The 17,979-nt window shown below is 38.1% G+C and overlaps 2 protein-coding genes across 2 annotated transcripts; both read right to left on the bottom strand.

Moving 5' to 3' along the window:
• Positions 1-452: 452 nt before the first annotated feature.
• On the bottom strand, positions 453-8,411 carry LOC137030699 (ciliated left-right organizer metallopeptidase). The gene is made up of 12 exons (XM_067401138.1): positions 8,042-8,411; positions 7,834-7,927; positions 7,619-7,670; positions 6,166-6,315; positions 5,963-6,088; positions 5,776-5,860; positions 5,506-5,651; positions 3,350-3,533; positions 3,127-3,193; positions 2,339-2,916; positions 1,391-1,515; positions 453-1,237 (listed from the first exon to the last, which is right to left on the bottom strand). Exons 1-10 carry the CDS (start codon positions 8,409-8,411, stop codon positions 2,796-2,798), a joined length of 1,395 nt encoding a protein of 464 aa, XP_067257239.1. The 3' UTR covers positions 453-1,237; positions 1,391-1,515; positions 2,339-2,795.
• A 1,093-nt stretch (positions 8,412-9,504) lies between these two features.
• Positions 9,505-17,722, bottom strand: lrp10 (low density lipoprotein receptor-related protein 10). The gene is made up of 10 exons (XM_067401486.1): positions 17,639-17,722; positions 16,889-17,071; positions 16,640-16,675; positions 14,957-15,095; positions 14,553-14,743; positions 13,910-14,385; positions 13,332-13,762; positions 12,567-12,761; positions 12,290-12,419; positions 9,505-11,266 (listed from the first exon to the last, which is right to left on the bottom strand). Exons 2-10 carry the CDS (start codon positions 16,935-16,937, stop codon positions 10,658-10,660), a joined length of 2,256 nt encoding a protein of 751 aa, XP_067257587.1. The 5' UTR covers positions 16,938-17,071; positions 17,639-17,722; the 3' UTR covers positions 9,505-10,657.
• Between the last annotated feature and the right edge of the window lie 257 nt (positions 17,723-17,979).

The following is a 17,979-nucleotide window of genomic DNA, read 5'->3' as shown; positions in this document are numbered from 1 at the left end:
ACGAATCTCTTATGGAAGCTCAAACGTGCTGCTTAACACATGAGAATGAACCTTATTGGTTATCTCACGTCAAGCAAACATGATTGAGCTTCCGTTTACCACAACTGATGTGTGAGTTGATGAATGTTTACATGTGAATATAAGCCTAAATTAAATCTGTTAATCATATAAAGTGATTGAGTCTCCAAAAAAAAAAAAATGCACTAAATCACTTAATTCATATTCATAATTCTTAATTCAAGTTTTAGTTCCATAGCTGTCAATGGAGGTACAGAAAGCTCTCTGCTTTTATCAAAAAGACCTTTATTTGCATTCTGAAGATGAATGAAAGTCTTACAGGTTTGGAACGACATGAGGGTGAGTAATTAATCACAGAATTTTCAGATTTGGGTGAACTAACCCTTTAACGTTTAAAGCAAAGCACTTTACTGCTCAAATGTATACATTGTTGCTCTCTGGGAATGGAAGTAAAATATTAGATTGATAGGACAATATAGAAATATTAATTTATTCCATTTTGTTAAGAATGGCTTGTGTATCACTTCATAGTTGGTATGGCTTTTATAATTAAATTACCATTACAATGTCAGCTTGATATTTATCTGGAATGCCGCTTCCGGACACATAATTTAAACACATCTTACTGGTTGCTTTTTGTTTGAGTGTTTTTAATCAGAGACCAATTTATGAAAAATCACAGATTATTGCATTGATTTCTATATGAATACATGAACAGACAAGTAGAAAAGCTATCTTAGTCCAGAAAACATTATACATTTGAATTAAATAAAGAACCTTTCTCTGTGTTAAGAAAAGTTTATGACTACTGTAAAAAACGCATCACAACTTCATCTTCGCCATAAGACTATAAAGCATGAGTGTTAACTATATATAAATGTTTCAGTTCATTTTTTTGTTTTCAGCTGCCATTAAAACATGGTTTAGCTTTCGTTAACTTCCTGAATCTTACTGTCCATGGTGATTCTACCATCAGTTCCTACTGATGCACTGGGTGGGTGACAACGGCGACCTGTATGGAGGCTCATTGGCAGCATGTACTCTGACCCTGGCTGATGAACACTTCCTGTAGATGAGCACTGCAGAAGACAGTAGAGAGAAAGCAGCCATGATGCTCAGCACTGCTGCCACACTGATCTCTTCCTTAGAAACTATGACTGAGGAGAAAGGCATGAGGCTGGGCTGAGGAGAGGCATCTTTCTCCTTCACATCATGATCACTAAGATACAGAAAAGATGTATTACTTATAGACAGACTCAGCTGAAAAAGAAATACACTGTATTTTGAATTCTGTAACTGCTGACATATTGTGATGCAGGTAAAACACATAGAAAATGAAAATAAAAAAAACCCCTCAAAGGATTAGACAAACCTTTCAATGGACGCACCAACGTTAAGAAGGTTATCTGCCTTTTGCCTTGATGTAGGAGGAGCTAAATCAGAATATTTACATAATCTGTTGTCTGGGCAGAAAACTAAACCTTGATAACCAGACACCTATATAATTTAGAGAAAGAGAGTTAAAACAAATCAAAAGGCAGTCCAGTGATGTTAAAGTGTTAAATGATTCAGTCATTATAGTTAACCTGCAGATTTTACTTAAAAGAAGGGTAGGCAATTTGTTTTATAAACACTTTTTGTTATACCGGTTGAAAATCTCTTCACACCCCAATAATAGAAGTGGTCTAAATATTAAAGGGTTAGTTCAGCTAAAAATGAAATAATGTCATTTATTACTCACCCTCATGTCGTTCCACACCCGTAAGACCTTTGTTAATCTTCAAATTAAGATATTTTTGTTGAAATCCGATGGCTCAGTGAGGCCTGCATTCACAGCAATGACATTTCCTCTCTCAAGATCCATTAATGTACTAAAAACATTTAAATCAGTTCATGTGAGTACAGTGGTTCAATATTAATATTATAAAGCGATTAAAATAGGTTTTTAGTACATTAATGGATCTTGAGAGAGGAAATGTCATTGCTGGCTATGAAGTTTTTGCAAAGTAATTTGCGTTCCAAAGATTAACAAAGGTCTTACGGGTGTGAAACGGCATGACGGTGAGTAATAAATGACAGAATTTTCATTTTTGGGTGAACTAACCCTTTAAAACATACATATATCTTCCGTGGAAATCACAGGACCACAAAAAAGTGTTTTTCCAATCATTGCATTTGGTCCGAGGCGTGGCTTTGGAGAGAGCACTGAAAGGAGGGTGTGATCTTATGCTTTCAAAGCTAGTTTGCTATGGCTAGCCTGTCCGAAATTGCCTACTCTACTTTTAACGTTTCCAGAGATAACTGATGAGTTATCACTAACCTCAACACTCTTTCCTGCTGGGCAATCCAACCAATCAGAATCCCTTACTTGAATTTGATATTTGTTTCTTCCAGTGCATCTGTGTCTGTAACAATGACCTGCCACTGATGTACGGGAGGATGAATGATTCTAAAAAACCAAGGATAATTTTTTTTACATTAAAACAGCCTTTACTAGTGGTTCTAAGTATCTGAAAACTGTTGCTTTGTCATATTTAAATATTTATAATTTGTACATAAATGTGAGAACATGTGGTACCGGTCTGGTAAGGTTGGATATGAAACAGCGGCTGTCTGAGCCATATATCTCTCCACTTCCTTCATTCATTCCACTCCTCTCATTCTCCTTGTTCCAGCACTCACTCTGATGAAGAAATGTGGCATTACACAGTGATAATCATGGGAAGTTTTGTTAAGGTGACAACAATGTGAGGGACTGGGGAAAGAGAAAAAGAACTCTAAACAAAGAACGGGAGACTCGCAGCATTTGCCAGGGGTTTGAAAATGTGGCAGCCATCCAGGTATGGATCAGTGAGACACTTCCCCTTGTGTAAGTGAAGGTAGTGACAACCCAATGCACTGGAGGAAGACAGTGGACAGTTTATGTATCACATTTTCTACTCTTAAAAAATAAATAAATAAATAAATAAAAACTTTTTTAACCAATTTTAGAAAAGCCATTTCAACCTTTTTAACAAGCCCACCATTAAAACATGCAAAATATAGTTTGCTATAAATCAGTGTCTAAATACCTGTGTTTATTCAAAGATGCATTATTTGTTGTATTACCTGTCTGTGCAAAAGAAAGTTGAAGAATTGTGACAGGTAGAGAGGGACCCAAACTGACTGCCTTCACCTAAAACACACACAGAAACAAACAGAAAGACTGGTAAAACAGTAAACAGGCAAGTCTGAGGTTTGACTCCAGCTTCAAAAAGTGTATAATATGTATCTTTATGTATGTAAACCAGCAAACTGGACTGATTTGCTGGCTCATTAGTGGATGTTTTACCCTCTCCCCACACCAGGCTTTGAGCTCGGCTAAAGTTCACTGAATACCAGCCTATATCCTGGAGGGCAGCGAGTGTGATGTGATCGATGCGAATTAAAGACGGCTCCACCAGTAAAGCTGCCATAATGGAGCCCTGAAGCACACGGGCCTCCCAGTGTGATGAGAGACCGTCTGAACCAACATCCTGAGAGGAAGAAAGAGCCAGAGGGAGGAACTGTTTGAGTGTATCATCTGTGTTTTACATTAGGCAGCAGATATTTACACTGTGCAAAATAGATGCTATTCAAGGTGTAATTAGGAGTAATATGTTTTTTTGTACTAAAGGTAAAATATCAGTGTCAATATCAATGTAGTTGCATATTTTTTAATACTTTGGAGTACCATATAAATGCCATGATTTTTTACTACTATTCAAAAGTTTGGGGTCTGTTTAATTTGCTAATGTTTTTGAAAGAAGTCTCTAATGCTAACCAAGGCTACATTTATTTGATGAAAATACATTAAAAACAGTTATATTGTTAAATATTATAATAATTTAAAATAACTGTTTTCTATTTCAATATATTTTAAACTGAATTTTAAACAGAAGCCCACCATGGAATAAAAAATACAAAAGGTAAATTGTGATTTATCTCACAATTGTGAGTTTGCATTTTCTTTTTACCTCAGAATTCCGAGATATAAACTCGCAATTCTGAGAAACAGTCACAATGCGAGAAAAGTCAGAACTGCGAGGTATAACTGCAAATGCAAGAAAAAAAACATCTCACAATCATTTTTTCTCAGAATTGTGAGATTGCAAGTTATAAAGTTCAATTTTGAGAAAAAGAGCTCACAATTCTGACTTTTTTTCCCCTCAGAATTGCAAGATATTAAGTCGCAGTTGCGAGAAAATGTCAGAATTGTGAGTTTATATATTTTTTCCTCAGAAATGTGAGATAAAATGTCGCAATTACCTTTTTGATTTTTTTTATTCAGTGGCGGAAGCAAGCTTCCATACCATTACTCCAGTCTTCAGTGTCACTCGATCCTTCAGAAATCATTATAATATGCCGATTTCATGCTCAAGAAACATTTCATATTTTTATCAATGTTGATAAAAATCAATGTTTTTATCATTTTTTTTATTAACAGTTGTGATGCTTTGATTAATAGAAAGCTCAAAGGAACATTATTTGAAATATTTTTTTGTAACAATGTAAAAGTCTTCACTGCCACTTTTGATCAATTTAATGCATCGACTCAAATACACTGTTTGGAAGTTAGTCGGCTGATACCAACAACAAACATCTAACCAATCAGCATTAGGGGGCGTATAACTGTTGAGGAGAGAGAACGAGCAAGAGGGAGATTTGAAAATAATAAGAAAAAAAACCCTGCAGACCGAGAGATGGGACACAATACAAAATAGCTCAAAAGAGTATCACTGGAATGAAGGTTTATGACTGGGCAAGGACCCACGTTTATATTAGAAAAGCTTTCCAGCACTGGAGAGAGCTGAGTGGGAAGGCCTGAAAACAGACGTGGAGGCTGCTTTGATTCCTTATCATGTGAGTAACACTGGGTTTTGATTGTCTGGAGCTGCTGTTCTGTTGGCGATTATCAACAAACTCTTGTTTGTATTTACTCTTGTGTACTGTATGTTCATTTTTTGTGCTTCTTTGTCGTTCGTTCATCATCTGCGCTTTATTTTTCGTGAAGCGTTTTGCTGTGCTAAACAGACATCCACTCGCATTGTGTGAGTAACAGAGGCCAGATAGTAAGAGTTTTGCAGTTAAACTACCGCACACTGACACCTGCTAGAGAATGAGGTGTTTAGCGTCATTGGTTGTGCATTTGCTTCGCAAGCCAGCAGTGATCAGGCTGAGGTTTGGAGCAGGATCGGAGCAGGGAGGTTAGGATTGGAGTGTGAGTTTTGGAGGCGGAGCAATGAAGAGCAGGGTGGGTTTGTTTAGGTTGCTTTCAAATATCAAGTGTTCAACAACGAATTTGAGAAATCGCATACAGCACCTTTAATTAATTTATCTTAAAAGAAAAAATCTTACTGACCTCAAACTTTTGAATGTACTGTATGTGGTAAACGTTCAGTGCTATGGTATATATCAAATATAACATCACGGTATCATGTCACAGTAGTGTTTGTACATGGTGGGTACCTTGTTCTCTAATGGAGCTCCAAGGTCAGTGTGGGTAGAGTTGAGATGTTTCTGCATTGCTCTGATCACAGTAGGAGAATAGAGTCTAGCCTGCCCCATCTCGTCTGTGCTAATCACCTGACCATGAGACCAGCAGTCTACACCAGCTTCATAATACACACAATGATGACAAGAAATACTGGCAAATGCACAACAGGACTACAACAACCACCATAACTCTAATAGACATTTATTCATTTACATAAAGAAAATTTAAGCTCCGTTACTTACCCTGAGAGGAGAGAGAACAATCCTTCCTTTGGCTGAGGAGATCTTTGCTGAAGCCCAACACATGGAAAAGCTCATGGATCACTGTCTGTACCAAAACAAAGATGACAAACAGTGTGCTGTAGATCAGTTTTTCTCATTGTACTATAAGTGCAGTTCACTTTCCCTTCTCAAACACACTCACTGTCACCTGCACATAGTGTTCATGTGTGTATCTTTCCATATTGAGCGGCTCTCTACAGATGACCATAGTCCCAGCCAGAGGACGCCCCTCTGGATCTGCCTGACAGTGAGCAGCATAAGCCAGTAAACTAGACTGAGAGACAGACTGGTAAAAATGTGGCACTATATGACAACCTACATTAACCTCAGTAGATTCATAGTCTCTGATACCTCTGCTCGACATTTATCTGTGCTGTGAGCCAACACATAGAGCAGGAAGTCAGTGTCAGGAACTCCCATCCCCTCTGGCTTCAGCACTGTCGGGACTGGATGCTCAGGATGTGGATAAACAGCACAGCCATCTAGGTGCTCATCTGGGATCTGTAAGCAGGACTGAACAATAAGTGCAATGTTTTTGAGTAGTAGTATTAAAGGGTTAGTTCACCCAAAAATAAAAATTATGTCATTTATTACTCACGCTCATGCTGTTCCAGAACTGTAAGAGCTTTGTTTATCTTCAGAATGCAAATTGAGATATATTTGTTGAAGTCCGATGGCTCTGTGAGGCCTTCATAGGGAGCAATGACATTTCCTCTCTCAAGATCCATTAATGTGCTAAAAAAACATATTTAAATCAGTTCACGTGAGTTTATAAAGCGACGAGATTATTTTTGGTGCGCCCAAAAAAAAAAAAAAAAAGGAATTATTTAGTGATGTCTGATTTCAAAACACTGCTTCAGGAAGCTTCGAAGCGTTATGAATCAGGGTGTCGAATCAGCGGTTCAGAGCGCCAAAGTCACATGATTTCAGCAGTTTGGCGGTTTCGAATCATGATTCGATACGCTGATTCATAACGTTCCGAAGCTTCCTGAAGCAGTGTTTTAAAATCGCCTATCACTAAATAAGTCGTTATTTTCTTTTTATTTCTTTTGGCGCACCAAAAATATTCTTGTCGCTATATAATATTAATATTGAACCACTGTACTCACATGAACTGATTTAGATGTGTTTTTAGTAGATCTTGAGAAAGAAATGTCATTGCTGGCTAAGTATGCAGGCCTCACTGAGCCATTGGATATCAACAAAAATATCTTAATTTGTGTTCCGAAGATGAACGAAGGTCTTAAGGGTGTGGAACGGCATGAGGGTGAGTAATAACAAAGACTATAGAATAACACAAGATGTGTCACTCGTATTGTTTTGAATGGTAGAAAGTGTAACGCGCAATATGGCGGAATAAATCCCGCCTTCTAAATAAGAGCCAATCGAGACTGGTAAAGTCATCGCGTCACTGCAGCGGCCGTTAGAAGCACCGGTTTCTATAGAAACAGTCAGACGCGCGCCTCCGAAATGAGGCACAAGAGACGCGCATTTAGGTCTGCGCATGCGCATTAGCTTGATCCAGCATAAAAATACAGTTTTTTTGTCATGATTCCAGCGTTTGGAAAAAAAATGATGAGACAGTTGTTGTCAGATTTCATTGGTGACTTCAAATATTAAATTTAATCGAAAGCTTGGCAAACAGCTTTGGAGCTGCTATGGGAGCTGCATGATGCCCAGGATGCCCGAGAGGCGTTTCAAAGATGGCCGCCGAGTGAAATGACTTGTCTTAAAGGGACTTTGGTAATAAATGACATTATTTTCATTTTTGGGTGAACTAACCCTTTAATGTAATGAGACTCACATTCACGCCGAAGCAGCTCTCGAATCTGTAGTTCTCTTTGGCTCTGCCACATCTGAGGAGAATGAAACTGGTTGACTAATTAAAATACATTTTGAAAATCAGTGAAAAGTCAATGAGCAAGTACTACTAACACTACTAGCACAGAACAAACCAATGACAGAGCTAGTGCAGTTCAGTAAGAGTCAGAAAAGAAGTGTAAAACGTGTGAAACGTACTTCATGTGGTTAACAGTGCTACTGTTTCTCCAGATGAATTTGCAGTATTTGTTTATGTCTCTGTTCAGCAACAGATTATCTGGAACTCGTCTCACTATGAACAAACATCCACAATAATGTTGCTAAAGAAGAAAGGATTGGGAAGAAATCCAAATTTATGTCTCTCAATATTTGTTTTGTCTGTACTGCACATAAAACAACCACACACCAGACAGTAAACTGGAAACTTTATTCACAGCCTCATCAACTGCGGTCATTAGTCTCTCTCTCTCCCAGTCAGAGAGGGCGGGGCTTTCTGAGGGGATCCAGATCTTGATCCTGATTGGTTGTGGAACCGCCATGGATTCTACATGCCTCTCTGCTCTTTTAGATCTTTGAGGTTTAGGTGCTGGATTGTCCTCTGATGCAGTGACAGGTACGTTGATTGCAGCTTCACTCAAGGGCCAATGAGCAGAGGCGTATTGACCAGTGGGCGGGGACACAACTTTGATTGATTTCTGAACTTGGTCAAAGATGCACTTCCCCCAAGTACATGGAAACCATGGCAACAGTAATACGCCAATACAAACACAAGGCATTATCTAGTTTAGCATAAAACACACAAAAAAAGCACTAATTTTTTGAAAAAGGAAGTATTACAAATGTTTTAGGTTCCATGCGACTAAATTAAATATATTAAAAATATAAGTAAAAGTGTGCTTTTATAAACTCTAATGTAAAAAAAGTTTGTGTTGGAAAGACTTAGTTTCTTAGTTTCCTGTGGCAATTTTTTTTTACACAATACAGCAATAATTCTTAACTCAAATTATCAATTATTCAAACAACAAATTATCTTCGAAAAAGATAGAAGTCCTCAGTTTAGTAAGTCATATACTACCGTTCAAAAGTGTGGGGTAGGAATGAATTTTTATTGTTTCTGAAAGAAGTCTCCTATGGTCACCAAAGCATTTATTTTATATTTTATAAACCAGTAAGTGTTAAATTTTAAAATGTATTATTTAATTGTAATATTTAACAGTTAATTTATTCCTGTGATGACAAATCATAATTTTCAGCATCATTACTTCAGTGTCACATGATCCTTCAGATATCATTCTAATATACTGATTTGGTGCTCAAGAAACATTTATTATCAATGTTAAAAACAGTTGTCCTTTTTAATATTTTTTTGTGAAAACATGACTCTTTGATGAATAGAAAAGCATTAATTAAAAATACAGAACTTTTCTAACGCTATAAATATCAAATGTCCTTGTTGATTAAAAGTATCTTTCTCTCACACACACACAATTACTGACCCCAAATTTTTAACATTAGAACAAATAATAAAAAAAAAAATCCTTCACACAGAAAAATCAATAGATTTCTTACCAGCATAGTATCAGTCCTTTAGCTTGTATTTGGAGACAGGAAACTGGTTTGTTCCTCTTGTGAGCAGAATGATCCTCCTCCTCAGGATGTAAAGAAACTGAGGCAATGCAGTCTTTGAAGTGCAAATAACACAATCACCTCTCATAGTTTCAGTAGAACCGACGACATAATGCTTCATATTCCATTCAAAGGGAAAGTCACATTCTTCACCTGTAACACTTGCATTTCAGATTTAAATTGTGCAAATAAAGTCTTTTCCATTCTCCATAAACACAAGAAATTAAACCACAATTGAGTTGGCACATGAAATCACACAAGCAAGAATAAAAGTGCAAATCATTTTATTCTTTGTGGATTTTCCAGGTATAGCAAATATATACAGTGAAATTCATCCTACTATCATCAGTTCATCTAAGAAAGATAATTCCCACCCACGTCTTTCTAATCACCATTCAGCAGATGACAGTTCAACATCTCTGCATTAAAAATACATAGAATAAAAACAACATCGACAGGGTAAAAGAAGGAGTGAACTGACAGATCTTAACAGCAGCTGAAATCAAGTGACTATAGATATGGCACTACGACTGGTCGCCCATTTATTATCCACTGAGCCAGGAAAGTATGAAATCTAAACTTTTCATTTTGAAAAACATATTCAAGTTATTGTGATATGGTGATGTCATTCAGGTTGGTGGTGCATATGGAGGTACGAGTGAAACCTCCAAGAAGGATTGTCTCCACTGAGTGGCTTACCACTTTCAGCTAGTTCACTCTCTCTCGTACACACACAATCACTCACTCACAACACACAAGTCTTTATTATTAAGTTATTGCCACAGTTGCCATGCACTACCATATACATAGCGAGGGTGAGTTCTACATCTATGTGTAAACTTTTGTGCAAGTGTGTTTGGCCCTACGTGCAAGCACATACGCAGTCTCATACTGTCTAGTGATGTACAGGAAGCTCAATCAAAGGCACTTCTGAGGAACACACAATAAAATGTGGCCTGTAGCATTATGAGGTAAACTCACATGTATGTACATCACGCAACCATGTCTGCAGATAAAAAATAAAAGCAATTCTAACTAAAATCAATCTTTTTCACCAACATTGCGGATCACAGAGGAACGTTTCGTAAGCCAGCTGGGGGAGATTCTTTGTGCAAATGCTCTTCTATCATACTCAACAATTAAGATAAGTGCACAACCGACACACATCTGTACACACGCAGTCGCTTGTCAAATATTTTTGACACACATTAATTCAATACTTTGTCTTTTACGTCAGGAAAACAGATGCTCTAATACAAGTTAAGGCACCAAGCCAGCACAAGAAGCAGACATGGTGACGCTCACGTGCTGTAAAAAAGGGAAAAAAAAGGCAGGGAGAGCGAGAACATGGTGAACAGAGAGGCAGAACTGGAAGGGAAAAGAAAGAATAAGTCACTCATGTCAGCATGGGCACATCATCTTCAGAGGTTGTGTCATCAGAGAGAGGGATCAGCAGCACTTCATCTTCTGAGGATGAAGAGGAAAAAGAGGGGGATGCAGAAAGAGGAAGAGAAGTAGGGGACGGGGAGGGTCTGAAACGAGAAATGCTCCGCCCTAGTGTGTGGAAGAGAGATGCTAGGGAAGGGCTGCTCGGGGGGATAGTGATGATGGGTGGGGTCTGTTGTGTTTCAGGGTCTTCAATTGGCCGGACAGAAAATGGAGGTGGGGGAGAAGGAGGACGAGGAGCCTCCGCTTGCTGCTGTGTTTCTGTCTGTTGGGATAAACACAGTTTTTGAGGCAAGGACTGACTGGCAGCCTCTGTAGACACTGAGGAGACTCCAGGACTTGACTGACTGGGTTCAGTGCTAGTATTAGAGGCTTCTGTCTGTTGGGAGGAAGAAGCTGTGGTCTGTGTTGCCCTGGGTGCGGGCCGGGGAAGTAAGCCCCATCTTCGTAGGCGTCGCACAGCTCTGCGGACAAACCGAGGCCTGCGTCTTCGCCGTAGAGAGGAAGCATTGTCTTGTCTGAGGAGCTGTAGTATTCCTCTCAGAGAGAGTGAGACAGTCTGAAAAAAGACAAAAAGCATTGTGGAATCAAAAACATGCAAACGTGACAAACACAAAAATCCTCAAACAATAGAACAGAAATTACAAAATATCATACAGCCGGTTAGGGATGGAAGATTTAATGTATTCATTTTTCTACACTAGAGTATATACTACCATTGAATCGATTTGGAATCGGTAAGATATTTAAATATTCTCTTATGCTCATTCATGCTGCATTTATTTGATCAGAAATAAAGTAAAATAGTAATATTCGGTTGTTAAGTCTGACGTCACGCGGCCACAAGAAAACAACAAATAGTGCAAACATACACACACAATGTGGTGTAATACTACTAAAAAATTATCACAACCTTTATCTCCATACCAAAATCCCAGATGGCCAGACAGTGATTCGTCTTTTATTAATCGTTAAAATATTAATGTCTGTGAAGCTGTGAGCACAGGGATTGTTGTGTAGACTCTAAGTATTTTAAATGATTAACTTTAAAATGTTAAATGTTTAATATGAATAAATAGTGCTCATAATGCCATTCTCAAGGGAAACGACTTGGACCCAGAAACGGCATTCCTTACGTCACGACTTAACAAGCGGATTGTGAAATAATATTAAAAATAACTGTTCTCTATTTTAATGTATTTTTAAATATAATTTATTCCTGATAAGGCAAAGCTGAATTTTAGCAGCCATTACACCAGTCTTCAGTGTCACATGATCCATCAGAAATCATTCTAATATTCTGATGTGCTGCTCAAGTAACACTTTTATTATTAACAATGTTGAAAACGTTTGTGCTGCTTAATATTTTTGTGGAAGCCATGATATATTTTTTCAGGACTCTAATAAATAGAAAATTCAAAATAACAGCATGTAAATCTTTTCTAACATTATAAATATCTTTATTATCAGTATTGATTATTATGTCTAATAATAATAAATATTATAACTAATATATTTAAATGTGATGCATTGCATATTTCTCCTAAACTTTATGTATTAAAACTGTAACAGGAGCTCTTACTTCATTGGGGTTCTCAGTAGGGAAGTCTTCCACTGGTGGAATGATTCCCTGAGCAATCAGCTGACCATAAGAGGGCGGAGCCTGCTGTTGGATCAATTCAGCCTCCTGCCGAGTGATTGGTGCGAACATGCTGAGAAGGCAAAAGAAGTGTACACAGAAATATTGTCACTAAAACATAATGTGTCACATAATGATATCCTGATTTTTCACAGGAAAAAAAAAAATCACTGACAATGTTGTAAAATTATTTAAATTTTTCTAGTTAAGATGGTTTTACCTGTATTCTCGAGTGCGTAGTGAGTACAGCTTGCAGGTGCAGCCCATTGCAATGACTAGCAGAAGACCGCAAACTAGGCTTCCAACAGTAGCTGCGGTTATGACCTTTCGAGGCAGGGTCACAGTGCAGTTAAGCTCATCTGTGCCATCCTTGCAGTCCACCTGTCCGTCACAACGCCAGCTCTCAAACACACACCTGCTCAATGAATTAAACATTGGTAGATTTTAAACACAGAAACCAATCATATGGTGGGCAAAATATATACACTACCATTAAAATGTTTCATGTCAGTAAGAAATTATTACTTCCATTCAGAAAGGACGAATCAAAATCGCTGTTCAAAAGTGAGAGTAAAGAGTTTTACTTTGATACAAAAAACTATTTAAAATAAATGCTGTTCTTTTGAGCTTTCTACTCATCAATGTATCCTAAAAAAATGTGTCACAGTTCTCAATAAAATATTAAACAGCACAACTGTTTTCAACAATGACAATAACAAGAAATATTTCTTGAGCACCAAATCAACATATTAGAATGATTTCTGAAGGGTCATGTGACACTAAAGGAAGGCTGCTTAAAAATCAGTTTTGCATCACAGGAATAAATTACATCTTTAAATATATTCAAATAGATAACAGTTTGCATTTTTGATCAAATAAATGCAGCTTTGATCGTAAGAGTCCTCACTAAAAACATTTTTTTAAAAACCTACCAACCTCAAACATTTGAACAGTAGTGTATATTCATTTATGAACTTATACAAACCTGTCACTGTCGCAGTGAAAGGTCCCAGGTTGGCAGATGGTACATTCTCTTTCATCAGTTCCATCTGCACAGTTAAGCTGGTAGTTGCAGCGCTCGTGAATCGAGAAGCAGACTGGTCGTTCAAGCTGGTGGCCTGCTTTCTTAATTCCTCCCATCCCACAGAGGAAGTGCCCAGCTTCGCAGCCCCAGCATCCTTCCTCATCTACGCCCGTTTCAGGACAGTCCCAGTGCCCATCACAACGCTGCTTCGGGGTATAACAGCCTCCCAGTGATCCCCCACAAAGTTCCTCCCAAGGTAGGCAGTAATCCGTGATGCGATAGGTCGCATTAAATCCCCGCCCTTCAAATGAAGGCTCCATATGGTAGATCAGGGAAAGCAAGCCAGTGTGGGATTCAACATCTACTGCTTTGTTATTGGACACAGAGTTGATCTGTAATATAAGAGATGTAAGACTTATTATTCATAACATCAAAGGCTGGAGTGGTATGACAGTTTAAAGAAACAACAAGATTGAAATGTATTAATGTGCATCGATCAAGCACAAGCTACATCATCTCGCAGACAGAGTAAAACTCACTGTTTTAATGATGTTGCCTGTGCCGTGGGGCTGGTCTGTGATTGTGATCATGTCCTGGGGACCCAGTTCCAGTTGTTGAAGCTCTAATTTGAGTGGTCGTGAATCCTGGGGGTCAACTGTCCACACACAGTCCACCGGTTGTCCCGTTTGTAAAGGGGGAGTAAATGACCCATAAAATGCACGCAAATACCCCCCACATGGCCCTCCTTGGGGCAATAAGTGAAAGTCAGGGATTTTGGGTGGTGGTAAATCTGTGCTGGATAATGGGATCGCCAAAGTAGTGGTTTCAGCTGGAGGGAGGTGATTTACATCGTCTATTATTGGTGGATCAGGGCTAACATAATCGCATCCATCCTCATCAGAGCCAAGTTCATCACCCACACCAAGGCATTCAACTCGTCCGTTACAGCGCCACGATGCCGGGAGACAACGGTCACTGTAACATTCAAACTCGCCTGGAAAACAGGGAGCCGAGTCTGGAGAGGTATGAGAAAGACAAATGAACCCTGTTCTTAAACTGACACATTGTTAACAACTGACCAAATTATTAAATACTCCAGAAAAGAGTTTTTACAGTCTTCTGGATAAAGTCAGTGAGAGGGCAAGAACTGTGAACATTTCTCTTCAATGTGTTCCACTCTACCTTTAATATATGAAAGACGGAACCCTGTTACTGGGTAGAAACGGCTGAGGAAGTGGTGCGTCACTGTAATGTTTCCCCCTGTCATCTCAAATGGTGCTGGAAGCTGGAAACCGCAGAGTTTTAAAGGGCTGCCAGTGAGAGGAACCACGGTCACCCATTCCCGTCCACATCTCATATTAAACTGGGAAAAACTTCAAAAGAGATGGACACAAATTAAATGGCAGATGGAAATGGACTATTTACTGTGTAAGGCTCAAAGAAATCTCTCATCTAGTTAACAACAAAAGCCATTTGTTAGGCTGACTTACACTTTTAACATTCATATTGTTCATATATGCATAGAAGCTTTAATTTATATATTTTCAACGCTCCAAAAACAAATTTCAATGAAATATTATGGGTACCTGATGATGACACGCTCCCCAATTTTCGAGGTTATCAGCCAACTGCAGTTGAGAGGATGGGAAGACCAGGAATGGTGGGCAGAGTTATGAATCTCTCCTTGTCTTTGTTGTAGTATTTTGGGTGAATGATCACAATGAGCTGAAACAGACAGTTAAAGCAAGAATATCTTTTAAATTGATCATGCACTGGCGCTAAATTTATATGCGAAATTATCACAACAAACAGTCAGTGATTTACTAAAATTAATTGTGAACATCATTTTGGACATGAAAGCAAGTGGAATGGCCTTTAAAGCATATAACTAAATAATAATGAGCATTTAAAGCTGCAGTCTGCAATTTTTGGCCCTCTAGCATTTAATAAACAGAACTGCACGCGTCTTGCGGAAGATTATTGTAGCCGGAGCTACTTTTCTCCGTGTATAACTATGGCAAGTCACGCAGTTACTGTGATACTCTGCGGCGGGTCCTATCAGTCTGACTACAAACATTTATTATAAGTGTACCATAATGATTCAGGGTAAGACAAAAACATGGTTTGGAAAATGATTTCATGTTGTACATTCTCATTATGTAATTTTTAACACAAAAAAAGTTACGGACAGCAGCTTATAGTATATCAAAGACAATACCAAAGAGAAATCCTATGCAGTCAAGCAGGAAGTAAAGGCGCAGTGACATTGGAACAAAAAGTCCATTGTCCTCTTTTAATAGTGTAGTAATGCACCACTCATAAAAGTAACTTTTAAACCAAGCAGCATTCTGTTGGTAAACGCAACAAATTCACATGAAAAACTTTTCAATGCTGCACTTGTTGTGTTCTTTCTTACGGTTTGTATTTCCACAGTATGATGGTAAGATCTTACAGAATTATGAATGAACTGCCCATTTTAAAATCTTCCCGGTCTACTGACATTTGTTATGACATCCGTTTCAAACATTACATTGCTCATGATAACTCTTTGTTAACTCTACAATAAGTAAATTCACCAGCTAATTACTCTTCGACAGCCATGCCATAGAATATATAATATAATATACGGAGCTACCACAAAAACTGAAGTTCAAACACAAAATTCTGAAGATGGCTGCGAGCTTGTTTCTCTGGCACAGACAAGGTCTATAATGTCCTAAGTGAAGTGCGTGTGTCTTTCAATATAAAAATGACAGGCACAAGATACATATTTTTGGACTTTGGATGCGGAGATACCAATAAATTACATTACACCTATGCCTTTGGTGTTTAAAGGCATTGTTCACCCAAAAATAAAAATTCTGTTATCATTTACTCCCCCTCAAGTTGTTCCAAACCTGTATGAATTTCTTTCTTCTTCTGAACACAAAAGAAGATATTTTGAAGTATGTCGGTAACCAAACAGTTGATGGGCCCCACTGACTTCCATATTATAGAAAAAAACACTATTGAAGTCAATAGGCCCCATCAACTGTTTGGTTACCGACATACTTCAAAATATCTTCTTTTGTGTTCAGCCGAAGAAAGAAATTCATACAGGTTTGGAACAACTTCAGCTATCCCTTTAATTTCTAATGCTTTAGTTTTTGGCTTCACCTTTCTCAATGACTATTTTAGTCAGGAATGTTGCATTTTCAATTGGTGCATTGGTTGTGAATTAAAGCAAGCATTCAGACTGAGAAACAAAGAGATGTGAAGCTCTTCCTTACCGGCGGCACTGAAGACCAGCTCCAGAGTGCAAGGAACTGTGTGAAGAAAAATACAAAAGTTGATCAAGCAATGCTAAATGTGGCTAATTGCCATTTATCATGATGTAAATACAATCATTTGTATGTTTATGTCACCATAGGTAACCTTTGGTTAAGGCAAGGTCAGTATTTAAATCTATATGAAAGTATAAGACAGTTTGTACCATATCTACGTGACACACAGTCAAGGACAAAATCATGATATCTTACCTGATAAAAACAAAAGTCCTAAGACGGAAAGGCTGTGGGAAATAGACATTCTAAAAAGTCGGTGTTTCGTAAAACCAATTAAATTAAAATACAATTTATGGAAAACATATGGTCTGTAGATCCATCAGCTCGCCATAATAAGAGCCGTCACCATCACCAATGCGTCTTGTTGGAAGTGTTTAGCTGTAAAGACAAAAATAAACAACCATTTCAGACAAAGACAACACTGACAACTAGTGCCTGGCCAGCATTTGATTTCAATAAACAACTACTTCAATCATAAACCTCACAAAAGTCAACATATGAATTCGAACACAAAATAGTAATTAACTAAAAAGGCGCATGAATGTTTTCGCAAGGATGACTTCCTGTCTCGCTCTCTTCCCAGCAGTGACGCAAATCGGTGTTAGGCAGAGTAGCACTTCAATATTTATACGAAACATTCAAACTATTCAGTGACACTTCATGCAGTCAGAACATATATTTCAGGGCATTTCCTTACGTTTCGACTGTAAGAAAGTACGACGACCAGCGTCTAAACTGACGGATTGTTACGAAAGTTTCGTTTCCGACTTCTAACCTGCCTTTCTCACTTGTCTGCTTTTTGCTAACGCTAGCTGGCTTCCTGCTTCTTACTTAACTTTATATTTGGACCCTATTAAGACTTGATACCACCCTATAAACTATTCCAAATGAGATTCTACGCGTTTTTTCGTATAGTACTGTTTTATGACTTAATCTTTACCATACCTTTTCTCCTTCTCTCTTGTTGACATTCGTTCACAGTCACTTCCGCAAGTTCTGTTTCGTAGGTGGGAGACAACAATGCGCCACCCATCTACGTTTCAGTGACGCTATGCACGCTGCTTTCTGCTTGTATTGTTCGCTTTGCAACACTAGATGTCATAATTTAGCGCTTTATTTTCAGCATTGCTATGGGTTGTTGTAAATACACCACTATTCTCCACAGTGATACTGTTTTTTAAAGGTGCAATATGTAAGAATTTTGCAGTAAAATATCCAAAAACCACTAGGCCAGTGTTATATGTTTTGTTCACTTGAGTACTTAGAATATCCCAAATGTTTACAAC

Source organism: Chanodichthys erythropterus, chromosome 11 (genome assembly GCF_024489055.1).
Source record: "Chanodichthys erythropterus isolate Z2021 chromosome 11, ASM2448905v1, whole genome shotgun sequence".
NCBI lineage: Eukaryota > Metazoa > Chordata > Actinopteri > Cypriniformes > Xenocyprididae > Chanodichthys > Chanodichthys erythropterus.
Note: the sequence above shows the minus strand (reverse complement) of the source record. Positions and strands in the feature narration are given on the sequence as shown.